General features: G+C 42.7%; 1 protein-coding gene across 1 annotated transcript; it reads right to left on the reverse strand.

Annotated features, from left to right (window-relative positions):
- Positions 1-3,351: 3,351 nt before the first annotated feature.
- On the reverse strand, positions 3,352-18,377 carry CUZD1 (CUB and zona pellucida like domains 1). Its single transcript, XM_004374915.2, has 9 exons — positions 18,296-18,377; positions 15,967-16,117; positions 13,917-14,131; positions 12,340-12,490; positions 11,621-11,838; positions 10,915-11,087; positions 8,993-9,384; positions 5,484-5,752; positions 3,352-3,640 (listed from the first exon to the last, which is right to left on the reverse strand). The coding sequence occupies exons 1-9, from the start codon at positions 18,375-18,377 to the stop codon at positions 3,468-3,470; spliced, it is 1,824 nt and encodes a 607-aa protein (XP_004374972.1). The 3' UTR covers positions 3,352-3,467.
- Positions 18,378-23,385: the final 5,008 nt, after the last annotated feature.

The raw sequence follows: 23,385 nt of genomic DNA on the forward strand, positions 1-23,385 counted from the left end.
AGCTTCCAAACTCTAGCATTTTATGGATTTGAACAAATCCCTAATGTAAACAAGTGTTGACATGCGAGGACTGAAGTTTTAAGACTAAGTAAATAAAGGTTCACGTGAACTTCCAATCAGTTTTCCTCTTGTTGGGGTTCAAGGGATGGGATTCTGGAAGCTGCCCTTTCCAAAAGCACTTCCATGATTGTTGGGAACACTGAAGTTTGAAAGCCACAGCCACTGCCCCACACTCCGTGATCTGTATATCAAAATGCACTTAGCAGGGAGAATTGCCTGCAATCTGGAAACAGCAGACCAGAAAAGCCTCCTATTTCTAGCTAAAGCACCGTGAAAGGGGCAACTAGCAAAACAGAAAACTTTTAGATAATTATTGCCCTACTCCAGCCAAACACCATGGGAAGAACTTGGCCCCTAAGCCCCCCAGCAAGCTGAGACTTCTGCCACCCCCCACCGCCCTTTACCACTTGCCCTGCCTACCAGGGTGGTGTCAGAGAAGGCAGAGTGGGGAACTGGGACTCCCATCATCTCCAGTCTTTGCCCTCCACCCCACTCCCTGTCAGGCGGAGACCAGGTGGAGAGCCAACTTCCACCCCTACCCAACAGGGACAGGTGCCCCTCTCACCCTGCGATGCTAGCTGGGGGTCAGAGGAGGCCCACTGGAGATCCGGGACTCTCATTTCCATCGAGTAGTGATGAGGCCACCCCATTCCCCTCGGGGGCAGCAGAGGCCACTGGGTAGCCTGGATTCCACCCCAGCCGGCAGTAAGGAGGCAACCCTCCTCTCTGGCTTCTAAGTGCCTGGTATTCCATTGCCTCCTCCTTTATTTTTAGCCCTTTCTGAATCACTTTGTAGGAGTGTCTCTTGAATATCGCATAGAGTTGGATTTTGCTTTGGGAAGCATTCTGAAAATTCTGCTTCTTTTTGTTGTTGTTGTTGTAAATATATATCTAACATGACATTTGCTAACTCAACATTTTTGAGGTGTACAATGTAGTGATACCAATTACATTAATCATGTTGTGCAACCATCACCCATAACTGCTGCACAGAAACTCCCTGCTAACTCCTGCTCTTAAGAGGTGAGTGCAGTGACAGTTCTAGTATCACCAGATCCCCTTCTGGATGGAGTCATCATCCTCCAAGCTACTGGAGTGTTGGTGGCTCCGTTTTGCTCCTGGGGAATTTCCCTCAGCTCAGGAGGGCTGCCCACGTTCACAGCACCTCTCTGCACAGCCCTCATCCAATGGCAGGTCAACAGAGTCATATAAGAGCCTGAGCTTCAATGTGGGGCATCTCGGGAGGGCAGGCCTAGCTCCAGGCTTTCCAGGGAGGATCTGCGGGGGGGTCTTTACTGCAGCTGCTTCTCAGTCTGAGGACTCCCTTCACCCAGTCCAGCTCCCCTCACCCCCAGGAAACCTCCTAACACAAACCTCTGTCTCAGAGTCTCTTTCCCAGGAATCAGACCTATGATAGTCGGTTCCAGGTGTGGTCCGAGCAAGCAGCTTCCCTGGCAGTAAACAGAACACGGGTAGGCCCTGACTGCTAACAACTTCTCTCATCTAATCCTACAGTACCTCTAGAGGGCGACAGGCAAACGGTACCATCCCTAATCTAATCTAAAGTGCGAAGGTGACCTGGCCAAGGTAACACACCTGGCTGGTGGAAGAACTAGAACCCACACCACCCAACTCCAAATCTGGGACCTTTGACCACGTCACTGTAGTTTGTTCTAAAGAAAAAATAATAATAACAGCGCGCGTACTAACAATGCATTATGTATATTTTAATATACTACGAGGGATTTTGTTGATTCATGGTAATATAATTTTACTCTCTCGTGTAAAACATAAGGCGCCCTGGTGACACTGGTTAAGAGCTTGGCTGCTAACCGAAAGGTCGGTGGTTCAAACCCATCATTGATGTGGGAGAAAGATGTGGCAGCGTGCTTCTATAAAGATTAGAAGGCTTGGAAACCATGTGGGGCAGTTCTGCTCTGTCCTATATGGTCACTATGAGTTGGAATTGACTCTACGGCAATGGGCTCGTGTGACACATTTGATACGTCTCATAGCATTACACTATTGTGCCTGATGTCCCTCTGAGTGCCCACTGGCTGGCCAGAGGCAGACGGTCAGTCAGTTCCTGATGGGGGTGGGGGGGTGAAGGGCCGGTGACCAGACAGTTGTGCTATTTTTCAATACTTAATTTGATTTCCCCTTTCTAGTTAAATGTAAGTGTTTTCATGCTAGGTTGGAGAAGAAGTTTGCGGTACTTTAATTATGTTGTGTGGATGAACAAAGAGGAAACTCAACAGCGTGGTGGCTGGGAAAGTACTTGAAAGACGGACATGGAATTTTTTTTTTTTTTTTTTTAAACAGGGAAGATCGTTTTGATTTAGAGCTGCAAATCAATCAGTCCTCTAAGGATTTGTTCCGTGAGGGTAGAGATTCGATCCAATCCCTTACATATTCTCTGCACACTCAATACGTGTTTATAAATAAAAGAAAGGAGAACGTGTTTGGGCATTCAGGAATATGGTTGTCTATTGTGGATGTTCATTAGAACCAGAAACTATGTATGTTGTTAGGTGACAATGTAGAGTTGTATTGTTCATCTGAGATAAAGAACCGGATGAGAGGGAGTGGCACCTGTAAACCTCGTTCACATCAGGGCCTTTAATAATATTTGTTCAGGCACAGTAGACAGGAAGTGTACATCAGAAATGGCTACTCTTGTTAGGACTATTACTTTTGACCGCTGGGAAGAGAAATGTTTTCTCTCATTAACCCAGAAACAATGTGGAAGTTTCTCCTTTTATAGTCAGGTTCTTCCTTCCAAACCCCTTTTCTGAGATGTTGAAGGTGTGACTTGCTGAGAGTCTGCCTGCATTAAAGCAGGAACGCACAGGAACAAAGATGTCCATTCTGTCACACTTCAGTTTCAGAAATTATAACTATTGTGTATGTTTCAAAAGGCAGGATGTTTGCATCTAGAAAACAAATACATCCAACTCTGAAGACTATCCTTAAGCAAAAACAACCTTTTCCCTTTCACTTAACACTTGGTTGAACAATAGACTCAAACACACCCACAAGCATGAAGACAGCACAGGACTGGGCAGCGTTTCTCTGTCATACGTAAGATCAGCGTTAAGTCGGAGCCAATAAACAACAACATCATTTGCTTAATATGCTTTATGCTTATGAAAAGGGTGCTCTTAATTCATTTTACACTTTGGTGACTTTAGATCTTTAAAATGAAAGGTAATTTATATGTTCGTTCGTTTCAGTCATTCTGCAAAGGTGTCGTACTCTACGAAACATCCTCTGAGCTCAGCGACAAGAGGACCTGTACGTCACTTTATCGGGCCCTTCCTAATTTGGTCATAACATATGTAGCCACAAGGTAGCATTTCCTTCGACATTCAGGAGAAAGGTGTCTCGCTTAAGGCTGAATCCTTTCGTTAATGGTTCTGCAGCTTCTGGTACTTGCAGTCTGTTCTCCGATTTACGTAATGCCTCACCGTCACGGTAGCCACCATCACCACATTCAGAGCAAGGGCCATGAATGAAAACAGATGCAGACTGTTGAAAGGCTGGTTCTGAGATTCTTCTGCACGTAACTGCTGCTGCAATCCTGTAACAGGAAACGGGATGAAAACCATTTTAAAAGAAAGTATTTCTTAGCATTACAAAATTTTAGTAAATTTGTAACATCACTACATACCCTACAGGAGCCCTGGGGGAGCAGTGGGTAAGCACTCGGCTGCTAACCAGAAGGCTGACAATTAGAACCCACCAGCCACCACCACTCCCCACAGTTGTCAAAGTATATTTGATCAATGGGGCAATAATTAGTATATTCCCTTGAAAGAGGAAAAGGATACTTTTCTATTACCTATGAAATACTTATAATGACTTTCATTTACAAATTTTCAACTAATTTCAAACAACTATTTACAGCTGCATCATTCAGGCCTTTTTAGTGAATGTTTTTATAAAAGTTACCAAATTTAAATTTTTGTTCTGTTTTTTTGGCCATGTAAATAATTTGCTCCAAATCAGAATCGTAATCCTTCATAGTCCATGCAAATAATAATAAATAAAACAGGGGTCATAGGACTTCTTTATGCCAGCATCATTTTCACTTAAAGATAAATTCTTACAGACAGTTCTTATATAATTGCGGCTTATCCTAAAAAAGAAAAGTTTCAAGCTCAATCCATTCAATACCAGATATTTCAGTCCCATGGAGAAAATGGCTCATCAACTAGTGAGCACGTACTTATCACTTCAAAGCAACCTGACAGAACTCAGATTCCTATCCTTTTCAAATAAGCAGGATTATTGTCTTGTGTTATTACAATATTTTCCTGTTTTAAAAAAAACTTTTTTTTCCAAATACGTGAGTGTGCTGGATGCTAGTTCATTTTATGACTCACTTGTTAAGAGCACATTGCTTTTTTGTGCTCTTTTAAGATCTGTATGGGGTTAAATTGTCAACAGCAGCTTGAAAGATTAGATACGAAACTTAGAGGGCAGTGAGCTTATGTTAATAGAAGAGGAACAACTCAGGAAATGGAGGGTGAGAATGGCTGCACCACTCAAAGGATATAATCAATGTCATCGAATTGTACATGTAGAAATTGTTGAACTGGTATATGTTCTGCTGAGTATATTCTCAACAACAGCAACAAAAATAGAATAATTTATTTTAAAAGAGCACATTGCTTTTGTTTCTGTTATCTGCTATGTTTCTACAATAAGAAGTCAGGAAGGTAAGGAAACCTTTTAGAAACGAGGACATCAAAAGCCATAAAGGTAATGGTTAATTATCAGTTAATAAGACTCTTAATATATACATGATTTGTGTATTATCAACTGCTGGGACAAAATCAACCCTACTTAAAGTGGTTAAGCACTAGGCTGCTAACCAAAAGGTCAGCAGTTTGAATGCACTAGCTGTTCTGCCAGAGAAGCTGTGGCAATCTTCTTCCATAAAGATCACAGCCTTGGGAACCCTATGGGGCTGTTCTACTCTGTTCTATAGGGTTGCTGTGAGTTGGAATTGACTCGACGGCAATGGGTTTCGTTTGGTTTTAAACTGATAACTTACTTAGGGCTTTAGTAAAATCTCTATTAAACCAGTTGCCATTGACTTGATTCTGACTCATGACGATCCCATGAGTGTCAGAGTAGAATGTGCTCCCTAGGATTTTCAACGGCTGATTTTTCGAAGGCCTCTCTTCCAGGCCTTTTGCCAAGGTGCCTCTGGGTAGACTAAAACCTCCAACATTTCGGTTAGCAGTTGAGCACATTAACCATTTGCACTATCCAGGGACTCCAAAACCTCTGTTAGAAACCCCTAAATCTAAAGTGTATGTGCTTAGGAATGGCTGTATTTGAACATTATTTTATGAGCCGTGATATGGAGCTCCTTACAATATGTTCTTATATCACAAAAAAAGCTTCTCTCTTACCTGAATTTCCACTTGCACTTCGATCCCTTTTCAGGCGAATGGGACCTATGACTGAATCAGTCTTCCATTTGTATGAAGAAATGTCTCGTTTTCTTCTAGAGACACAGCCTTGATTGCAGCGAGACTGAGGATCATTACTATTGCATATCAAAATTTTACACTGGAGATAAACAGAGCTCACGCTTCTCAAGAATTTAAAGGCATTAAACTGAAATCTTCCATAGTGTCCGGATAAGGGATAAACTTTACCAGTGTCATCGTGAATACATCTGAAAGAGAATTTATGAGCAGCTTTAGAAGATGTACAGAAGTTCAGTCTTTTCAATATTGAAAAGAGAGGGGTACAAAGTATTCTCTGCACTTCTAATTTGTGGATCCAAAAACCTCTCTAGAAAGACAATGCCTTTAGCTCAGACTGCAGTGGGTAAAACTATGAATTTGATCCTTGCATATGACAGCAAAGCTCCCTTCTAGCTCTAAACTTCCAAGTTCACGTGAATTGATTGGAAAATCAATACTTACGTATTGAAATCCAAACACTTTTCTTTATATGTTTGCTGTTAATGTGTCAGCATGGTTGATGTAGTTAAAATTCATCAGCTTTTAGAAAAAAAGTGAAAGTTTCCTTTCAAAAAAGAACATTTTTAATTGTGCTTTAAGTGAAAGTTTACACTTTCAATTTTATAGTTCAAGCCAGTTTCTCATGCAAAAATTTATACATACATTGTTAGGTGACCCTTGTTGCCCTCCCTATAATGTGACAGCACACTCCTCCTTTCCATCCTGGATTTCCCGTGTCCATTCAACCAGCTCCTGTCCCTTTTTGCCTTCTCATCTCACCTCCAGACAGGAGCTGTCATTTAGTTTCATGTATCTACTTGAGCTAAGAAGCACTCTCTTCGTGAGTATCATTTTCTGTCCCATAGTACAGTCTAATCTTTGTCTGAAGAGTTGGCTTCAGGAATGGTTTCAGTTCTAAGCTAACGGAGAATCTGGGGGCCATGCCTTCCAGGGTCCCTCTAGTCTCAGTCAGACCATTAAGTCTGGTCTTTTGACTAGAATTTGAGTTCCACACCACACTTTTCTCCTGCTCCATCAAGGATTCTCTGTTGTGTTCCCCGTCAGGGTGGTCATTGGTGGTAGCCGGGCACCATCTTGTTCTTCTGGTCTCAGGCTGATGGAGTCTCTGCTTTATGTGGCCCTTTTGTCTCTTGGGCTAGTATTTTCCTTGCGTCTTTGGTGTTCTTCATTCTCCTTTGCTCCAGGTGGGCTGGGACCAATTGATGTATCTTAGATGGCTGCTCGCTAGCTTTTAAGACCCCAGACACCACTCACCAAAGTAGGATGCAGAACATTTTCGTAATAAACTTTGTTACGCCAGTTGACCTAGATGTCCCCTGAAAACATGATCCCCAGATCCCCACTCCTGCTACTCTGTCTCTCAAAGTGTTTGGTTGTATTCAGGAAACTTCTTAGCTTTGGTTTAGCCCAGTTGTGCTGACTTTCCCTACAGTGTGTGCTATCCTTCCCTTCACCTAAGATAATTCTTATCTATTATCTAGTTAGTAAATACCCCTCTCCCACCCTCCCCACCCTCATAACCATCAAAGAATGTTTTCTTCTATTTTTAAACCTTTTCTTGAGTTCTTATAATAGTGGTCTCATACAATATTTGTCCGTTTGCGACTGACTAATTTCACTCAGCATAATGCCTTCCAGATTCATCTATGTTATGAGAAGTTTCACAGACTCATCGTTGCTCTTTATCGTTGTGTAGTACTCCATTGTGTGAATATACCATAATTTGTTTACCCATTTGTCTGTCGATGGGCACCTAGGTTGTTTCCATCTCTTTGCTATTGTGAACAGTGCTGCAATGAACATGGTGTGCATATATCCATTTGTGTGACGGCTCTTATTTCTCTAGGATATATTCCAAGGAATGGGATTGCTGGATCATATGGTACTTCTATTTCTAGCTTTTTAAGGAAACACCAAATCGATTTCCAAAGTGGTTGTATCATTTTACATTCCCACCACCAGTGTATAAGTCTTCCAGTCTGTCCGCAACCTCGCCAACATTTATTATTTTGTCTTTTTTGGATTAATGCTAGCCTTGCTGCGGTGAGATGGCATCTCATTGTAGTTTTGACTTGCATTTCTCTAATGGCTAATGATCTTGAGCATTTCCTCATGTATCTGTTAGCTGCCTGAATGTCGTCTTTGGTGAAGAGCGTGATCATATCCTTTGCCCATTTTTTAATTGGGTTATTTTTCTTTTTGTTGTTGACGTTTCGCAGTATCTTGTAGATGTTAGAGATTAGACGCTGATCAGATTTGTCGTAGCCAAAAAATTTTTCCCAGTCTGTAAGTTGTCTTTTGACTCTTTTGGTGAAGTCTTTTGATGAGCATAAGTGTCTGATTTCTAGGAGCTCCCAGCTACCTAGTTTCTCTTCTGGTGCTTGTGCATTGTTGGTAATGTTTTGTATTGGGTTTATGCCGTGGATTAGGGCTCTTAGCATTGTCCCGATTTTTTCTTTCATGATCTTTATTGTTTTAGATTTTATGTTTAGGTCTTTGATCCATTTTGAATTAGTTTTTGTGCCTGGTATGAGGTATGGGTCTTGTTTCACTTTTTTGCATATAGATACCCAGTTATGCCAGCACCATTTGTTAAAGGGACTGTCTTTTCCCCCAATTAACGGACTTTGGGCCTTTGGCAAATATCAGCTGCTCACAGGTGGATGAATTTACATCTGGATTCTCAATTCTGTTCCATTGGTCTATGTATCTATTGTTGTACCAGTACCAGGCTGTATAATAGGTTCTAAAATCAGGTAGTGTAAGGCCTCCCACTTTGTTCTTTTTTTTTTTTTTTAAAGAGTGCCACAGAGATTTTACTAATGACATTATGTTTATGTTCTAAAGAGAGCACCAATGAATTGATCTTCTGAGCTTCTGTTGAAAATACTGAAGTGTGAAAAAAGCAAAAACACAAATAAAGCTTTCTTGACAAAAGAATACATTTTTTTCTATTAGCAGATGTTTTGTAAATACACTTAATTCTAGTGGATATGGGCTATAGCTATAGAAATGTTTTAACTTAATCAATTTGTAACTAGTACACAGCAACTATTTTATAAAATGACTAAAATAAACCTAATAAAATTCCATGGTTGTAGTACTAGAAAAACTTTGTATGTATGAATTATACACCCCAAAACCAAAAACCCATTGCTGTTAAGTCGATTCTGACTCATAGCGACCCTATAGGGCAGAGTAGAAATGCCCCATAGGGTTTCTAAGGTTGTAATCTTTATGGAAGCAGACTGCCACATCTTTCTCCCTCTCAGAGACTGGTGGATTCAAACCACTGACCTTTCGGTTAGCAGCTGAACACTTAATCACTGCGTCACCAGGGCTCCTTAAATTATACACACGCATACAAATACGGGTTTCTTAAAATCATTAGTAGTCCTTGGAAAAGAGTATCATACATCAGTACATACCCACTCCTGATTAGGTCATAGGTTGGAGGTGCAAGGTCAGAAGTGGGAGAGGCTTGGCAGGTATCAAGAAACACTACCAGATCGGGATCTGAGGTATGTAGACTGGCTTGAACAAAAAGAGTTTGGTTCAAATCCACATAGTACGGTGACTCAAGAACAGGTTTTTCAAATGAACTGGATTCAAAAAAAGCCATGCTTGTGTTATATCTGCCCAATGCACTTTGAATTTGTATTATGTCGTCTTCCGTTATGTACATTATCTCCATGGTAGAGTTATTCTCCATTTCACACTTCACAATTATCTGGAGACGTTTCTGACGTGTGATCACTTCAGAAGTTGAGGACGGAGAAACAGTGACTATATTTGTGTAAGTAATTGAATAGTCTTCTGCCTGCAGAACCAGATGGAATTCAAATTTTATATTTTAATCCTAGCAAAACTTTACAGCATAGATGTGAATAACATTTACAGGTAGGGACAGTTTTCTTAAATCATAAGACAACAGCTTCCATGTCAGAATACTATAAACCTTAATTTTGTTTTATTTAAGAAGAATTCTGGGAAAGAATTGAAGTGTGAGATGAGAGATTCTAGTCGAATCAGAAAGATTTGAAGACAGAATTGGAAAGAATTTTTTTTTCAGTTAGGTTAAAATCAATTTTGATTGCCTGGCACATAGTTAATATTCAATAAATTGTAGCTAAAATAAACTATGTTACATTATAAAGCTGGATATAATATATGATGGCATCATAGGTGCATTACACAGTCAATGACGTTGTATACAATACATAATACATTACATCATAATCTAATCAAACGTTGCAGGGCTATTTCCAGATGCTGTCCTGAGTCACAGAAGAGCCTCTTCCTGAAGCTTAGGGAATAGCCGGGGGGCAACTTCCTCCCACAATTTGCCCTGCACAAGCACCCAGGAATTGCCCAGCAAGATAAAAATCAAAATAAAATAACGCAAAAAAACACACACACACCTTTCAATTGAAGAAAAAAAAATCAATTTTGAATGCAAACTCCCAACCCTATAAAGATTCTAAACCCTATAACATATCATCCTCCATTAAAAAACAAAACAAAACAAAAACCACTGTCGTCGAGTTGATTCTGATTCATAGTCACCCTACAGGACAGAGTAGAGCTGCCGCCACAGGGTTTCCAAGGCTGTAATCTTTACGGAAGCCGACTGTCCCATCTTTCTCCCGCATTACCCTCCATAAATAGCACTAAATTATTGAGGCTACCTGGGCAGTTTCCAAAAGGTGTACACTGCCCTCTCTCGGTGTTTGGCGTGTTCACTTTTTAGGAAAAAATATATATATTTCTGTCCTTACTGATTTCTCAGGAGTAACCTCCATTCTTTTCAATTAGGTTGTTGTCTTGAGCCCTGAGTAAAAAGTTTACGGTCTGTAGCCTAAAGGTCGAAAATGTTTGAGATCTTGAGTTGGAGTTCTAGAGAATGTAGAACAAATTACAAACTTGCAGGAATATTTTTCACATTTAAAATAAGGATAATTTTTTTTACCTTCTGTTTTACAGGTGAAAGAAGTTTTTTTTTTTTAAATACAGCTGTATTTTCACTAAATAGGAGATGTAAACATTTTCTGTACAAGTGTGACCGGTAGACTATTAAACCCAGGGCACATAGATGTTCCAAATGTCACCAAGTGAGTTTTCAGAATTCTTTAACCTCGGGGAAGAATAACCACCCTCCAGTGACCCTGAAAATTACTGCCGTAATTTGGCCACTGTGCCTGACTGAGTGTGTGCACATGTGTGTACCCACATGTTTAACATATGTTAAGCCACTGAGATTTGGGGTTAAAGCAGCCAGCAAGCATTAGCCTGATTAATACGACATGTTTTGGGCATTTGACTGAATCTAGTTATCAATGTTTCAGTTTACCTCTTTGATTGTACCACATCCATCAAAAGGGATAGAAAATTCCACAACATTTGATACTTTTGGTCTGCAAGTTGGGTCATTTAGTAGTAAGTTATTCTCGTTATAGTTAAATGATTCCAGGTAGGATTTACTTAGGATAACTCTCATCTTGTCAGAGAAGCAAGTTAAAGATGCTGTCAAAAAAAAGAGGGGGGATCACGTTTACACAGTTAGGAACTTTGGATCTTGAAACGGTATATGTACAGAATATATAAAAACTCAAAACCTAGTTTACCCTAAGCTGTAATAAGAAGCCTAAGATAGCCGAGTAGTTGATCCATGTTTTACAGTGTTCGTTGTGACTTCATTTGCAGCTAGACACTGTAAATCTTAATGTTTTCAGTTAAGTCTTTGCAGAAGGCATTAAGGAAAATAGTTCATCTTTTCTACAGAATATTTTTCAGGTTAATAAAATCATTAATTTCCTCGTTTATTAATCAATGCACAAAACCGATTATGGCTTCAGATTATGAATATGTTTCAAAGCATATGTGACAGGCTTGCAAATAGGGGTAGGTTAAGAATTAGGGAGCACTGCCAATGAAATTGCTTTTGCTTTGTGTGTGAAATAAATACGTTTATCTGCAAAGAAAAAGAAAGAATTAAGGAGTAGTTTCTATACATACAATCTTCAGAGAGCTCAAAGTAACTATGAAATATAACTTACTGGTGTTGACGTTTTCTGCGTAAATAGAAGTGTAGAAGGCAGAAAAACCTCGGTAGGAGTTGGCATAATCCGTAGATAACACGACAGTCAAGGAGTTTGCAGAAGATTCAAAGGTGGGCTTCTTGAGGCCACAGACTTGTGCAATCAGGCCAGAGTCCGTGGAGGGGCCGTCATAAACAGCAATAAAATCAAATCTGCAGTATTCATCTATTTCTAGGCTAGAGAATAACAGCATCTGGTGAAAAAGCTTTTCAAATCTATCAAACTGTATTTTCTATAATCCCAGCAATCCCAAAGCTTAAGTGACTAAGGATGTTTCTTTACAATGATAACCAAAACCAACCTGTTGCCATCAAGTCCAGCCTGACTCGTTGCAACCCCATAGGCCAGAGTAGAACTGCCCTATAGGGCTTCCAAGGAGTGGCTGGTGGATTCAAACTGCCAACCTTTTGGTTAGCGCTGTAGCTCTTAACCACTTCGCCACCAGGCTCCTTTTACAATAGTAGCTCAGGTAAATGATGATAAACCCGGGGCTTTGCCAGTCCCTGAAATGTCCTCAGAATCTTCAGAGAAATAGTCAGCTTAGTTCAATGAGATAGTACTGGTGAGTGTTTCCTTTGCACATCAATACCTTTAAAAGTGCCCATCTATGTGGACCCGCATTGCCAGCTAGGCCAACTCTGTTTGCTCAAACAGCAGAGGTAGGCTGCAGTACTTACAAAATCTCTTTGAAGTTCAATTTTATCTTGTAATCTTTCTCCACTTGTATGTGCCACACACAATAGGCCAGTTCAGGATGAGCCTGTGGGTAGTTGGGGCTGGTGAAGGAACCTTCAAAGGCATCCAGGTAACCCCCACAGTCTGGAATAGCTGAAGGGGAGGTGAGGGGAGCAAGAATGTAAATCAAGATAAAGACTTCTTTGAATTTCTGTCTTGTGCATTAAGCTTGACATGTCTCCCCTTTGAGGATTATCCCACTTCCCTCTTTCCCGTGGTGGGGGTGGGGAATATTGAGGTTCTCATCCGGTCATTTTCTGTCAGGGCAGTAAGCAAGGCCGCGTGCGGCTGCAGAATGCCTCTCCTCAAGGTGAGGCTCAGATAAGCTCTGTCCCAACTGTGGAGCTACCATTCCAGGCGCTTCCTCATTCAGCTCCAGCCTCCCTTCCCAGTCCCATTGGCTACCACCACAGGACTCTGACCCACTATTCCAGCCTGCCTTTCTTACCCCTCTGTCTCCTCAGGCTGTTGCCTCCAGCAGGAATGGTTCCTCCTCACTGACTCCCATCTCTCCCTTTCCAAGTCACACCCATTGTTCAAAGCCCAGCCACATGTTCCCTTCAAAAATCCTCCCTGGTTCCCTCCCTTCCCCAGCTGGAAGTAGGAAGCTTCTAGACAAAAGCAACATGGAAAAACAATACTGAAGGCTCTTTTTAAGGCGATCAGAACCAGCTCAGATTGGCTAAAGCACAAGATACATGTCAAGTAGTGGCTAGAGAGGAGCTTGAGAAGGGGGCCTGTGGCTGGCTTGGGAAACCTTTGACTGCTCCACTCCAGAGATTTGCGGGCACCAAGGTCTCTCAGTGGAGAGCCATGTACGAAGTCTAAGCACGAGAGTGACATGATCAGATCTGTGCCTTGGAAAGAAAACCAGACTGGAGCTTTCCTCATGCACTTGGGTGGCAATGGGACCGAGGTGCTGTGGATGCAGAATGGGGTAACCATAGCCTCTGCCTGCGTGACTATCTTAGATTTCATTTACAAGGTCAGCAATTCTCACCACGAGCTCCCCAGACAATCTTCTTCGTCAGAATCACCTGGGGGCTTGTTAGAACTGAAGGTTCCACAGCTCAACCCAAATCTAGTGAGACAGACCAGAGGGTGGAGTGGTCCCTGAATCGGCATTTCAAAATCTCAGAGTTATTATCAAACAGGCTGAAATCGGGGAGTCTCTGCTTTGGGCTCTGACACAGTCCCCCTCAATCTGGGGCTTTCTGATCAGTTCCATCTGCCTCAGCTGGGAGATTGTTAGAAATGTAAATTCATAGGCTCCAACCCTATAAACCTGAACCAGAATCTCTGTAGTTTGGACCCCTGGAATCTGTGATTTAACAAGCCTCCAGGTGATTCTTACACCCACTGAAGTTAAAGAACCACTTGAACACTTTAATCAAAAGCAGAGATGTCTCTGAGGGAATAGTCTCAGACTCAAGATTTCAACAGCCCAGGGAGATGAGGGTGTAAACCTGTGTGCATGCAGGAGATGCTCCTGAAGGTCTGTGTTTAAATGAGAACTTACGGGTTCCAGGAGAGAAGAAGTAGTAGAAGAGAAAGACAGATCTTTGAATTACTGCGGGGTCAGTGACTATTTGAAACATGAGTGTATTCGATGATGATTCAAATACGGGAACGTAGTCATTTTTACTGCAGACCGTGCCTAGCAGAGGCCCTTTGGTAGAGATTCCGTCAAAAACTTTGATGTTTTCACTTTCACAGCTTCCGTCTGGATCCAGCCTGGGAGACAGAGCACACCAGGTGCTGAAGACACTAGCGAAGGGGGGTTCTCAGCATGAAGTCAATTGCTTACATTGGCGTTGCAATTTACAAAGTAGGGACAGATTTGTTCTTATTTAAACCTCTCAAACATGACCTGCTGCCACCACCACCACCCACAATGTCAAACCACGCACCATCGACCAGCTCCTGGCTCAGGAAGGTAAACTGCTTTGCCAATGTCTAGTAACAAGTGAAGTATGGCAATAGGGCTAGACTCCTGGACCGCTTTCCTGCTCCCTCTTCCCATCTCTCCTGTTCCCTTGCCCATGTGGCTCTTTGCTGTAGAACTTTGTTACTGACAAATGATCCACTTTGGCATTTAAAATCCAAGGCTGCTAACCTTGCCATCTCCCCAGCTGTCCCTTCCTCCCTCACATCACCAATTCCTCGTTCCTAAAGATAGTCCCGTGCCACGCATTGCACAGGGAAGCCCAGGAGTTTAGTTTTCTGCCCATTTTGTCAGGGTCTTTCCAAATGCTCGCAAAGGACGTATTTCCAAGGAGGCTTTAGAGAAACCTACACAAGAGTATGGAAAGCCTGCATTCTCCTTCCACCCTAGTCGCTTACCTGCTGTGTAAACCTTTCCAGACCTCAGTTTTCTGGTCTGTAAAATGGAAATATCATGGCCTGCTTCACACTCTTGTGTGAGGTTTATGATATTCTGAACGTGAAGCACCGACCGCAGGCCTGGCACACAGGCGGTGTCCAGTAAACGTTACCTATTAAATTCCCTCCCTCACTCATCCCATGCTTTTGTTCTCTCTTCCTCTCTTCTTACGCAGCAAGAATCCTGCACATGTTTTTAGCAGCTCTGCCATCCTAGGAAGTTTGAAAGGCCCCTTCTCTTTGTTTCCTTGAGGGCCTATACTAACTGGTATAGGGCTGTGGTTCTCAGAGTGGCTCCCAGACCATCAGCATCACCTGGGAACTTGTTAGTGCAGACTCTCAGGCCCTGCCCACACCTCCTGAATCAGGGACTCTGGGGGTTGGTCTAGCAGTTGTGTTTAACAAGACCCCCAGGTGTCTCAGCACTGACTCCAATCCAGCCTGAGTCCCCTGGTATAGAGTAAGGCACGGGCTCTGGGGCCAGTTTGCTCGGATTCAGTTCCTCTCCCACTTCTATAAGTATGTGGCCTTGAGCACGTGAAGTGTGAAGTGGCTTTTCTGGGCTTTCGGGTCTATCCACAGGGGATTAGGTTGCATCTACCCCAAAGGGTTGTTGGGAGGATTAACTGGGGCAGTTCTGGAAAGCCCTGAGAGAGTTTACTGAAGTTCCATGCTTGTTCTCAAACTTGGCTTACACTGGGATCACCTGGGCACTTCAAAAAATACTTACGAATCTGCAATTCTTTCAAAATACAACGCTTAAAAGAAAAAAAAAATACTGATGCCTGGCTCCCACCCCAAAGATTGTCATCTAATCGTACAGGGTGCAGTTTGGGACTTTGGGTTTTGGGAAGCTGGGTCTAGTGCATGGCGGTGTTTGGAACCACTAGTTTAGTGTTTAAGGCCTAGAATCTGGAACTAGACTCGCTGGGTACTAATCCTGGTTAGTTCACTTACCAGCTGTGTGACCCCAGACAAGTTCTCAACTTCCCCGTGCCTGTAATGCTAGCACCCACCTCACAGGACCTCTGTTAATCAATGCCGGGCAATAGTCATCAGCCATTATCATCATTGTGGTTGGAGTTGTTACTACCACCTGTAGAAGCAGCCTAATTCTTTCCACAGAGACTCCTCGATGCCACAGAGAGTTCACCCACCCTGGTTAGGAGCCCAAAGCTTCTACTCACTCCACGTGGGAAAAGATGATGCGGACGCTGTTGTTTTCTGGTCTTTCTATTGCCCAGGTGCAGTTCTCATCAGGATTGAGTTTCAGGATCATGGCATTGTGGACGTCACTCATGCTGGCGCCTCCCAGGCTGGCTGTGCAGTTCGATTTGTCTGGTAGAGACCACAGTCGACAGTGAGGGAAGTAGGTGCCCTTCCGCCCCCAGTGATCGGGCATCTACCTCCCACACATGATATTTACACAAGCTTGCAGCTAACCGTTAATGGTATTTAGCTCGCTCCAAAGCCTGTGAGCTCCGAAGTAAGTCAACAGCAACTGATTGCTCCTTCTTGGAGTCCTTGGGGAGAAAGTATTTATGACTTCTCTATACAGAGTTCAAAAAAGAGTAAAGAATATATTAGGGCCTCAAAAAAGTTGGCCTTAAAAAGAAGCTTTATACCTAAAATATACAAAGAACTCTTACAATGCAATAAAAAGACATAACCCAATTTTAAATGGGCAGATGATCAGAATGGACATTCCTCCAAAGAAGAGATACTACTAAGCACATGAAGAGATGTTCGCCATCATTAGCCATCAGGGAAATGCAATTAAAACCACAATGAGATACCACTTCACACCCACGAGGATGGCTAGATTCAAAAAGATAATAACACGTGTTTGCAAGGATGTAAAGAAATGGGAACCCACATACATTTTTGGTGGAAGTGTGAAATGATGCAACTACTGCAGAAAAGAGTTTGACAGTTCCTCGAAAGATTAAACAGAGTGACCGTACGACCCAGCAACTCCAATCCTAGGCATACACCCAAGAGAAATAAAAAACATGTTCACAAAAAAACTTGTATGTGAATGCTCACAGCAGTATCATTCACAATGGTCAAAGAGTAGAAACAACCCGAATGTCCATCATCAGATGAATGGATAAATAAAATGTGGAATATCCAAAAATGGAATAGTATTGGGCCATAAAAAGAAATGAAGTACTGATATATAACGTGGATGAACCTTGAAAATATGCTAAGTAGAAGAAGCCAGTCACAAAAGACCACATACTGCAGGATTTCATTTATAGGAAAGTGTTCAGAACAGGCAAATCTATAGAGATAGAAAGTAGATTACTGGTTGCCTAAAACTGGGTGTACTGGGTGAAATAGGGAATGACTGTTAATGGCTACAGGATTTCTTCTGGGAGTGATGAAAATAGTCTAAAATTGATTGTGGTGATGGTTGCAGAACTCTGTGAATATACTCAAAACCATTTAATCGTACACTTTAGATAGGTGAATTGTATGCTATCTAAAATATATCTCAGTAAAACATCTGTTTAAAAAGAAGCTTCAATGGAATGTGAACAAAAAAAACCACTTCAACACTTCAAAATGGAACCTCTCTAGAGCTTAAGAATTCCACTTATAAAGGAATTAGGCTTTTATTTTTCTTCCTCATTTATAGCTGATGAATAATGTCTTTACATCAGTATTCTCATTCAACTTTCTCTATTATTATTGTTTGCTAGTAAAAAATCAGAAAGCAAAGAAAAAGTTAAAATCCAATTATCCCATCCACCCAGAAATAATCATTGTTAACAATCTGCTGTAAATACTTTCAGACCCTCTCCTTTTTCTTTTGCTGCTCCTCAGAATGCTTTGCTTTTGCTTCTGGATATTTTTAAATGCATAAATGTGTATGTTAAAGATAAACATAATCATATTGTACAAATTTCAGATAGTTTTTTTTTTTCCTGTGTAGATCTGGAGACCTGGTGGCACAGTGGTTAAGAGCTCAGCTGCTAATCAAAAGGTTGACAGTTCAAATCCACCAGCCACTCCTTGGAGACCCTATGGGGCAGTTCTACTCTGTCCTACAGGGTCGCTATGAGTCAGAATCAACTCGACAGCAATGGGTTTGGTTTGGTTTAGCATCTTGCTTAGAGATCATTTTAATTGTCACAGAGCATTCCTTTAAATGGAGTTACCATAACTTACATAACAACCGATGGAAATTTTTGTTGTTTTTATTAACTATGTTAATGTACGTACATGTACATATATCTTTGTACACTTGTATGATTATTTCCTGAAGATAAATTCTTAGAAGTGAAATCACCTGGTAAAATTTTACATGGTTTTTGTATTTTTACATCTATTGTCATATGGCCCTGAATAAAACTAATCCTAATCCCATCTCCCACCAGGATCATATAAGAACAATGTTTTTCTCCATATTGGGGCCATCAGTGGATATTGAAACCTTTTAAATTTCTGCCAGGGGCGTTTAGAAAGGAAGGAATCCGGCTGTGATTGAAAAATCTGGTTTAATTTTCTTACCTTCAGACTCAGTCAAATTCAAGTCTGCCAGACATGATGAAATTAAAAGGGTCAGAAGGATAAGTCTTCCTACAACCTCCATCTTCGTAAGTGGTTTGGAAGCCTTGAGGGCTAGCAGGCTTTTATACTTCTCTGTTACATAAATATCTGGTTTCATAAGCTTCCTGCTGGCCTCTAAGAAAACGTGTCAGTTCCAGCCACACAAGGGGTAGGTTTCTGTGAGAAGATAGCAGCTGTGTGGCTGGCTGACATCAGCAATCCCCTAAAAGCTAGTGTTCGTACTCCCCACTCCTTTCCAGAAGGTTTGCAGGCAGTACATGGCTAAAGCTCTTCACCAGGGGGTTACCAGCACCTACACATAGTAGACACTGAGCACAGTACTCATCAGTGGGGTTGACTTGGAGTTGGGCCTTTGCTCTACTGTTGGATCAGATCATAAATGGGGTGGCATCACTGGCACCTTCAAGTCTTAGCCCAGATAAAACCTGTCATTGAGTTGATTCCGACTCATTGCAACCCTGTAGGACAGAGTAGAACTGCCCCATAGAGTTTCCAAGGCTGTAATCTTTACACAACAAACAAATTTGTCTTGGAAGAAGTACAGCCAGAATGCTCCTTTGAAGCAAGGATGATGAGACTTCATCTCACATAACTTTGGACATGTTATCAGGAGGGATCAGCCCCTGGAGAAGGACATCATGCTTGGTAGAGGATCAGAGAAAAAGAAGAAGACACTCAACGAGATGGATTGACACAGCAGCTGCAACAACGGGTTCAAGCAAAACCACGATCATGAGGCTGGCACAAGACAGGGCAGTGTTTCATTCTGTTGTACATAGGGTCGCTATGAGTCAGAACCAACTCGACGGCACCTAACAACAATAACAACCTTTACAGAAGCAGACTGCCACATCCTTCTCCCACGGAGCAGCTAGTCGATTCAAACTGCCGACCTTTTGGTTAGCAGCCAAATGCTTTAACCACTGTGCCACCAGGTTTCCTTAACCCAACTAAAGGGTTTAGATTTTACTCTAAGATCAGTGGGAACTTGTTGAGCAGGTGAATGACATGACTAATGTCTACAAATCTTCCCAGCAGCTCTGGAGAGTTTAGAACCAGGTGAAGACAGGATCTTCTGTGTGGAAGCCTTTCCTGGTAGACCTCAATGCTTCCATGTTGTTCTGACTGTTCTGCAGCTGGAGACCCTTCACTGGGCTCCAGGACTTTGGATTCCTGGGGGAGGGCACATTCTAGACTGTGGCTCAGGGGATCCATTCCTAGTGGGCCCCTGGGTCAGGTGTTTGGCCCCATGCCCAGTGCTGGAGCAGCAAGGATAGCACCTGTAACACTGGGAAGTTGTGCTCACAAGGAGCTGGAAACTCACCAAGGAAGTGGCACAGCTCCTCTGGGTTCCCGCCAGCATAGGGGCTTCTTGGGTTGTCAGGGACTGGGCGTGCTGTGTGAGAGCGAGCTGTGCCTTTCACTGGGGGGCGCCAAAGAAACTCGGCCTGCTCTGTCTGCCCAGGAGCTCATTGGGACAAGAGAAAATCGAAGTGCAGGTGAACACCTGAGAAGAGGCGCTGGCTTCATCTTACCAAGGAATTAAATTTCCCCAAGCCTCACTTTCCTTGTCTTTGAATTGAGAATAGTTCTCACCCCATGGGATTTCAATGAGATGCTGCAGAGGGAAGATCAAGTCCTTCTTAATTCAGAGACAAATAAGGTAAAAATAAAGAGTTTCTCCTGAAAGGATGGTGAGAAACCTCTAAACCCTACAGTTCTTACCATCAAGACCAAAATCACACAGTTTTCCAAGCAAATGCTCCTCTCAAGCTTCTTTATTTTTTTGTGACTGAAGCTAGGTACATACCGAAAGTGGGTGAACATAAATTTAAGTAATGGAAATTTATAACCAAGAACAACAACAAAAGTACAGGAGGCAAAAAGGGTAATTTTCAGTATTGCATTTATTCAAAAGTACATAAAAATGTTATATAGTATATAAATATAAGGTAAACACTATAGAACTCAACTTGAATAATAAAACATTCTACTAAGAAAGAAATACTGCTCATGAAGGTTTGCATGCCCACCGTGCCCAAGTCAGAGTCCCTCGTTTGAGTCACAGAAGCAGGGCGGGAGGGGGTCGTACGCCGCATACATGCTGCACTCCTCACACAGCTGGACGGTGGCAGAAGACACAGGGGTGACAGACTTGGCATGGGGGTCAACGGCTGAATTATTATTCTTCAAGGGCCCAGCAACGCAGGTCTTTGCAGCTCTTACGAAAAGACATACACAGAGCATCAGATTAGAATTTTTTTTTTCTAAATCCATTTGTTACAATTTTCAGGGGTATCTGGGAAGTTTAGGGCTGGAGCCAATCAAACATGTGACACCAGCCCTTGACTGAAGCTCTCAGCCCCTGTCCCAAGCGTCTATCTAATCCCTTGGTCTCCTAACGTTATAAACGTTAACACCAGGCACCAGCAACTAAGCAGCAGTGACTTGCAAGCATGGGCCACCCAGCTGGTCCCTGCAGGCCCACGAGGTCTGAGCATGCCCAGGGAAGGTGCCCCCGTCCGCTGGGGTCTGCCGTCTAACTCACAGCCTTACTGTGAGCATGAATGCTTCCAACTACCGCTCTCTCCCATCTCTGAAGTTTTCTCTCCCCAAACTTTAATTATCTCTTGTCTGACCTACACCCCTTGTCGGGTGTTCCCCAAGGATCTTCACACAGTTTAGCTTTCCCATAGGCCTAGAGGCCCACCTCACTGTCCCCAAGGCAACCAGCCCTGAATGAGAGAGCTCCCGAGAACTCCCCGACTCAGGCAAGAGATCAACTCAGCCCATCATCTGAGGGAATAAGGCAGAAGCTCATTCACTCCGTCTCCCCAGATTCTTCAGTCTACAGGGTCCAGGACAGGGTGGCTCAGCCCAGGTGCTGCATTAAACACTTAATAATGTTGTTGTTGTTAGTTGATGCCGAGTCAATTCCAACTCAAGATGACCCCATATGTACAGAGTAGAACTGCTCTATAGGTTTTTAAGGCTATGACCTTTCAGAAGCAGATCGCCAGGATTGTCTTCCAAGGCTCCTCTGGGTGAGTTTGAACTAACAACCTTTTGGCTCGTAGTTGAGCTCTTAACTGTTTACACCACCCAGCAACTCCTCAAACCCTTAATAGAAAACTCAGTGTATTTAAAGTCATTTAAATAAGCAAAGTAGTACTAACTCACAGAGTCACCAGGCCAAGAACATTCCCTTTATGAGGTCACAATCTGAAAAAAGCCAAGATTCTAACTAACCTGCCTTTGCTTTTTCAAATGCACCTGCCATTCTTGACTTCACCCAGAGTGTGGTCACAGGGCAAGGAGTGGCCTGCTCAAGCAGAGAGCACCCAAGTGTCCCATTCGAGGGGCATTATTCACTGTTACTCACGTGACTGACTTGGTTGAGTTGCCCAATTTGGCGTAAACGCAGATGATAAGCACAATCAGCACCAGTATGGCAGCCAGGATACAGCCCCCAAGGCTAACTATAATGATTGTCTTGAGGTCAAAGGTCTCACAGCTTGCTAGGCAGAGAAGTACAGGGAAGCAGTGAATGGAGCTGCCCTCCCAACACACCCACTTAGCAACCTCGATACACTTCTTTCAGTGGAGGAAGAATGAAGCCCACACTATGATCCCGAAGTGTGTAACATGAGCGAATCTGCCAACAGAGGCCTAACCAGGCCCAAAGGGTTTATTTGTGGATGAGAAAGGACTCAAATACAAAATCTAGAGAGAAGGACGATCAGAGGAGAGAAAGTGGGAAGAACCTTCATCTCTTTCACATACACTCATGTGCAGCTGCAAGGGAAAAAAGGCCTGCTAGTGGTTAAGCTGGAAGCCCTGCTGGAGCAATGGTTAACAGCTACAGCTGCTAACCAAAAGGTCGGCAGTTCAAATCCACCAGGTGCTCCTTGGAAACCCTATGGGGCAATTCTACTCTGTCGGATAGGGCCGCTATGAGCCAGAATTGACTCAACGGCAACGGGTTTGGTGTAGTGGCTACCTAGTGGTTTTACTCCAAAAGTTTTCAGTTCTCTCATGGATAACTGGGTCATATCACCTCAGGGTTTAAGGAGATTCCTGGAAGCTTCCAGCCAAATCTTTTCCTCAGGCTTAGAGATGACGAGTAACTTGCACAGTTCAGGTTTCCCAAAGCCCCTTGTCCCTCATTCTGTTTTTATGGAAGACCACAGGCATTCCTCTGCCATTTTCCCTCCTATATCCTAAGTCCTTCCTGGATATCCTGTTTGCTTGGAATAAGCAGTTTGTTTAATCTAACACTCTGAGATTGGGGGAAAGTGAGTCAGGAGAGAAGAATGAACAGCCTGTCAACCCCACTTACCACAGTTTGACTCTTCAGAGCTGGGTGAAGGCCAACAGGACAAAAAAATCACAATGAAAATAAAATTGAGGGAACAGGACATCTTCTCAGGAATTTCCCAAACCTCTAATTTGAGAAAGTTCTAATTATCCTTTTAGGAATAATTAAGACCTAAGGTTGAAGAGCACAGTCTTCTGGCAGAGCTAGAGAATGGACAGCCGCTATCCAGCTCCAACTTTTATACCAGGCAGGACACAGGCTGTGTGACATCAGCTCTCAGAACGTCAGTGCTCTTTCATGGAGCTCTGAATTCCATTAGGTGTATCATAGCACCCATGGAAATATAAAAGAATGTCTAAATACTATTTTAAATCACTTAATTGAGCTCTCACCTTTTCGGGTTTTGTTTCCTTCAAAGAAACGTTTAGAAACTGCGAATCAAAAGCAAATTTGACATTACGCAGAGTGTAATAAGTCAGACTCCGAAGGACAAATACTACATGATTCCATTTATATGAAATATCTGTTGTTAGGTGCCATCGAGTCAGTTCTGACTCATAGCGACCCTATGTACAACAGAACAAAATGCTGCCTGGTCCTGTGCCACACTCACAGTCGTTGCTATGTTTGAGCCCATTGTTGCAGCCACTGTGTCAATGAATCTTGTTGAGGTTCTTCCTCTTTTTAGATGACCCTCTACTCTTCCAAGCAT

Source organism: Trichechus manatus, unplaced genomic scaffold, assembly GCF_000243295.1.
Source record: "Trichechus manatus latirostris isolate Lorelei unplaced genomic scaffold, TriManLat1.0 scaffold00031, whole genome shotgun sequence".
NCBI lineage: Eukaryota > Metazoa > Chordata > Mammalia > Sirenia > Trichechidae > Trichechus > Trichechus manatus.

What these genes read in the sequence shown, in the direction of transcription:
- CUZD1 (XM_004374915.2), bottom strand. Translation starts at nt 18,377, where the DNA reads ATGGAGGTTGTAGGAAGACTTATCCTTCTGACCCTTTTAATTTCATCA. An exon ending in CTTCTTCTCTCCTGGAACCC is followed by an intron (nt 12,491 to 13,916) that starts GTAAGTTCTCAT and finishes CCTCCCCTTCAG; the next exon opens with CTATTCCAGACTGTGGGGGT. An exon ending in TATGACCTAATCAGGAGTGG is followed by an intron (nt 5,753 to 8,992) that starts GTATGTACTGAT and finishes ATTCTCTTTCAG; the next exon opens with ATGTATTCACGATGACACTG.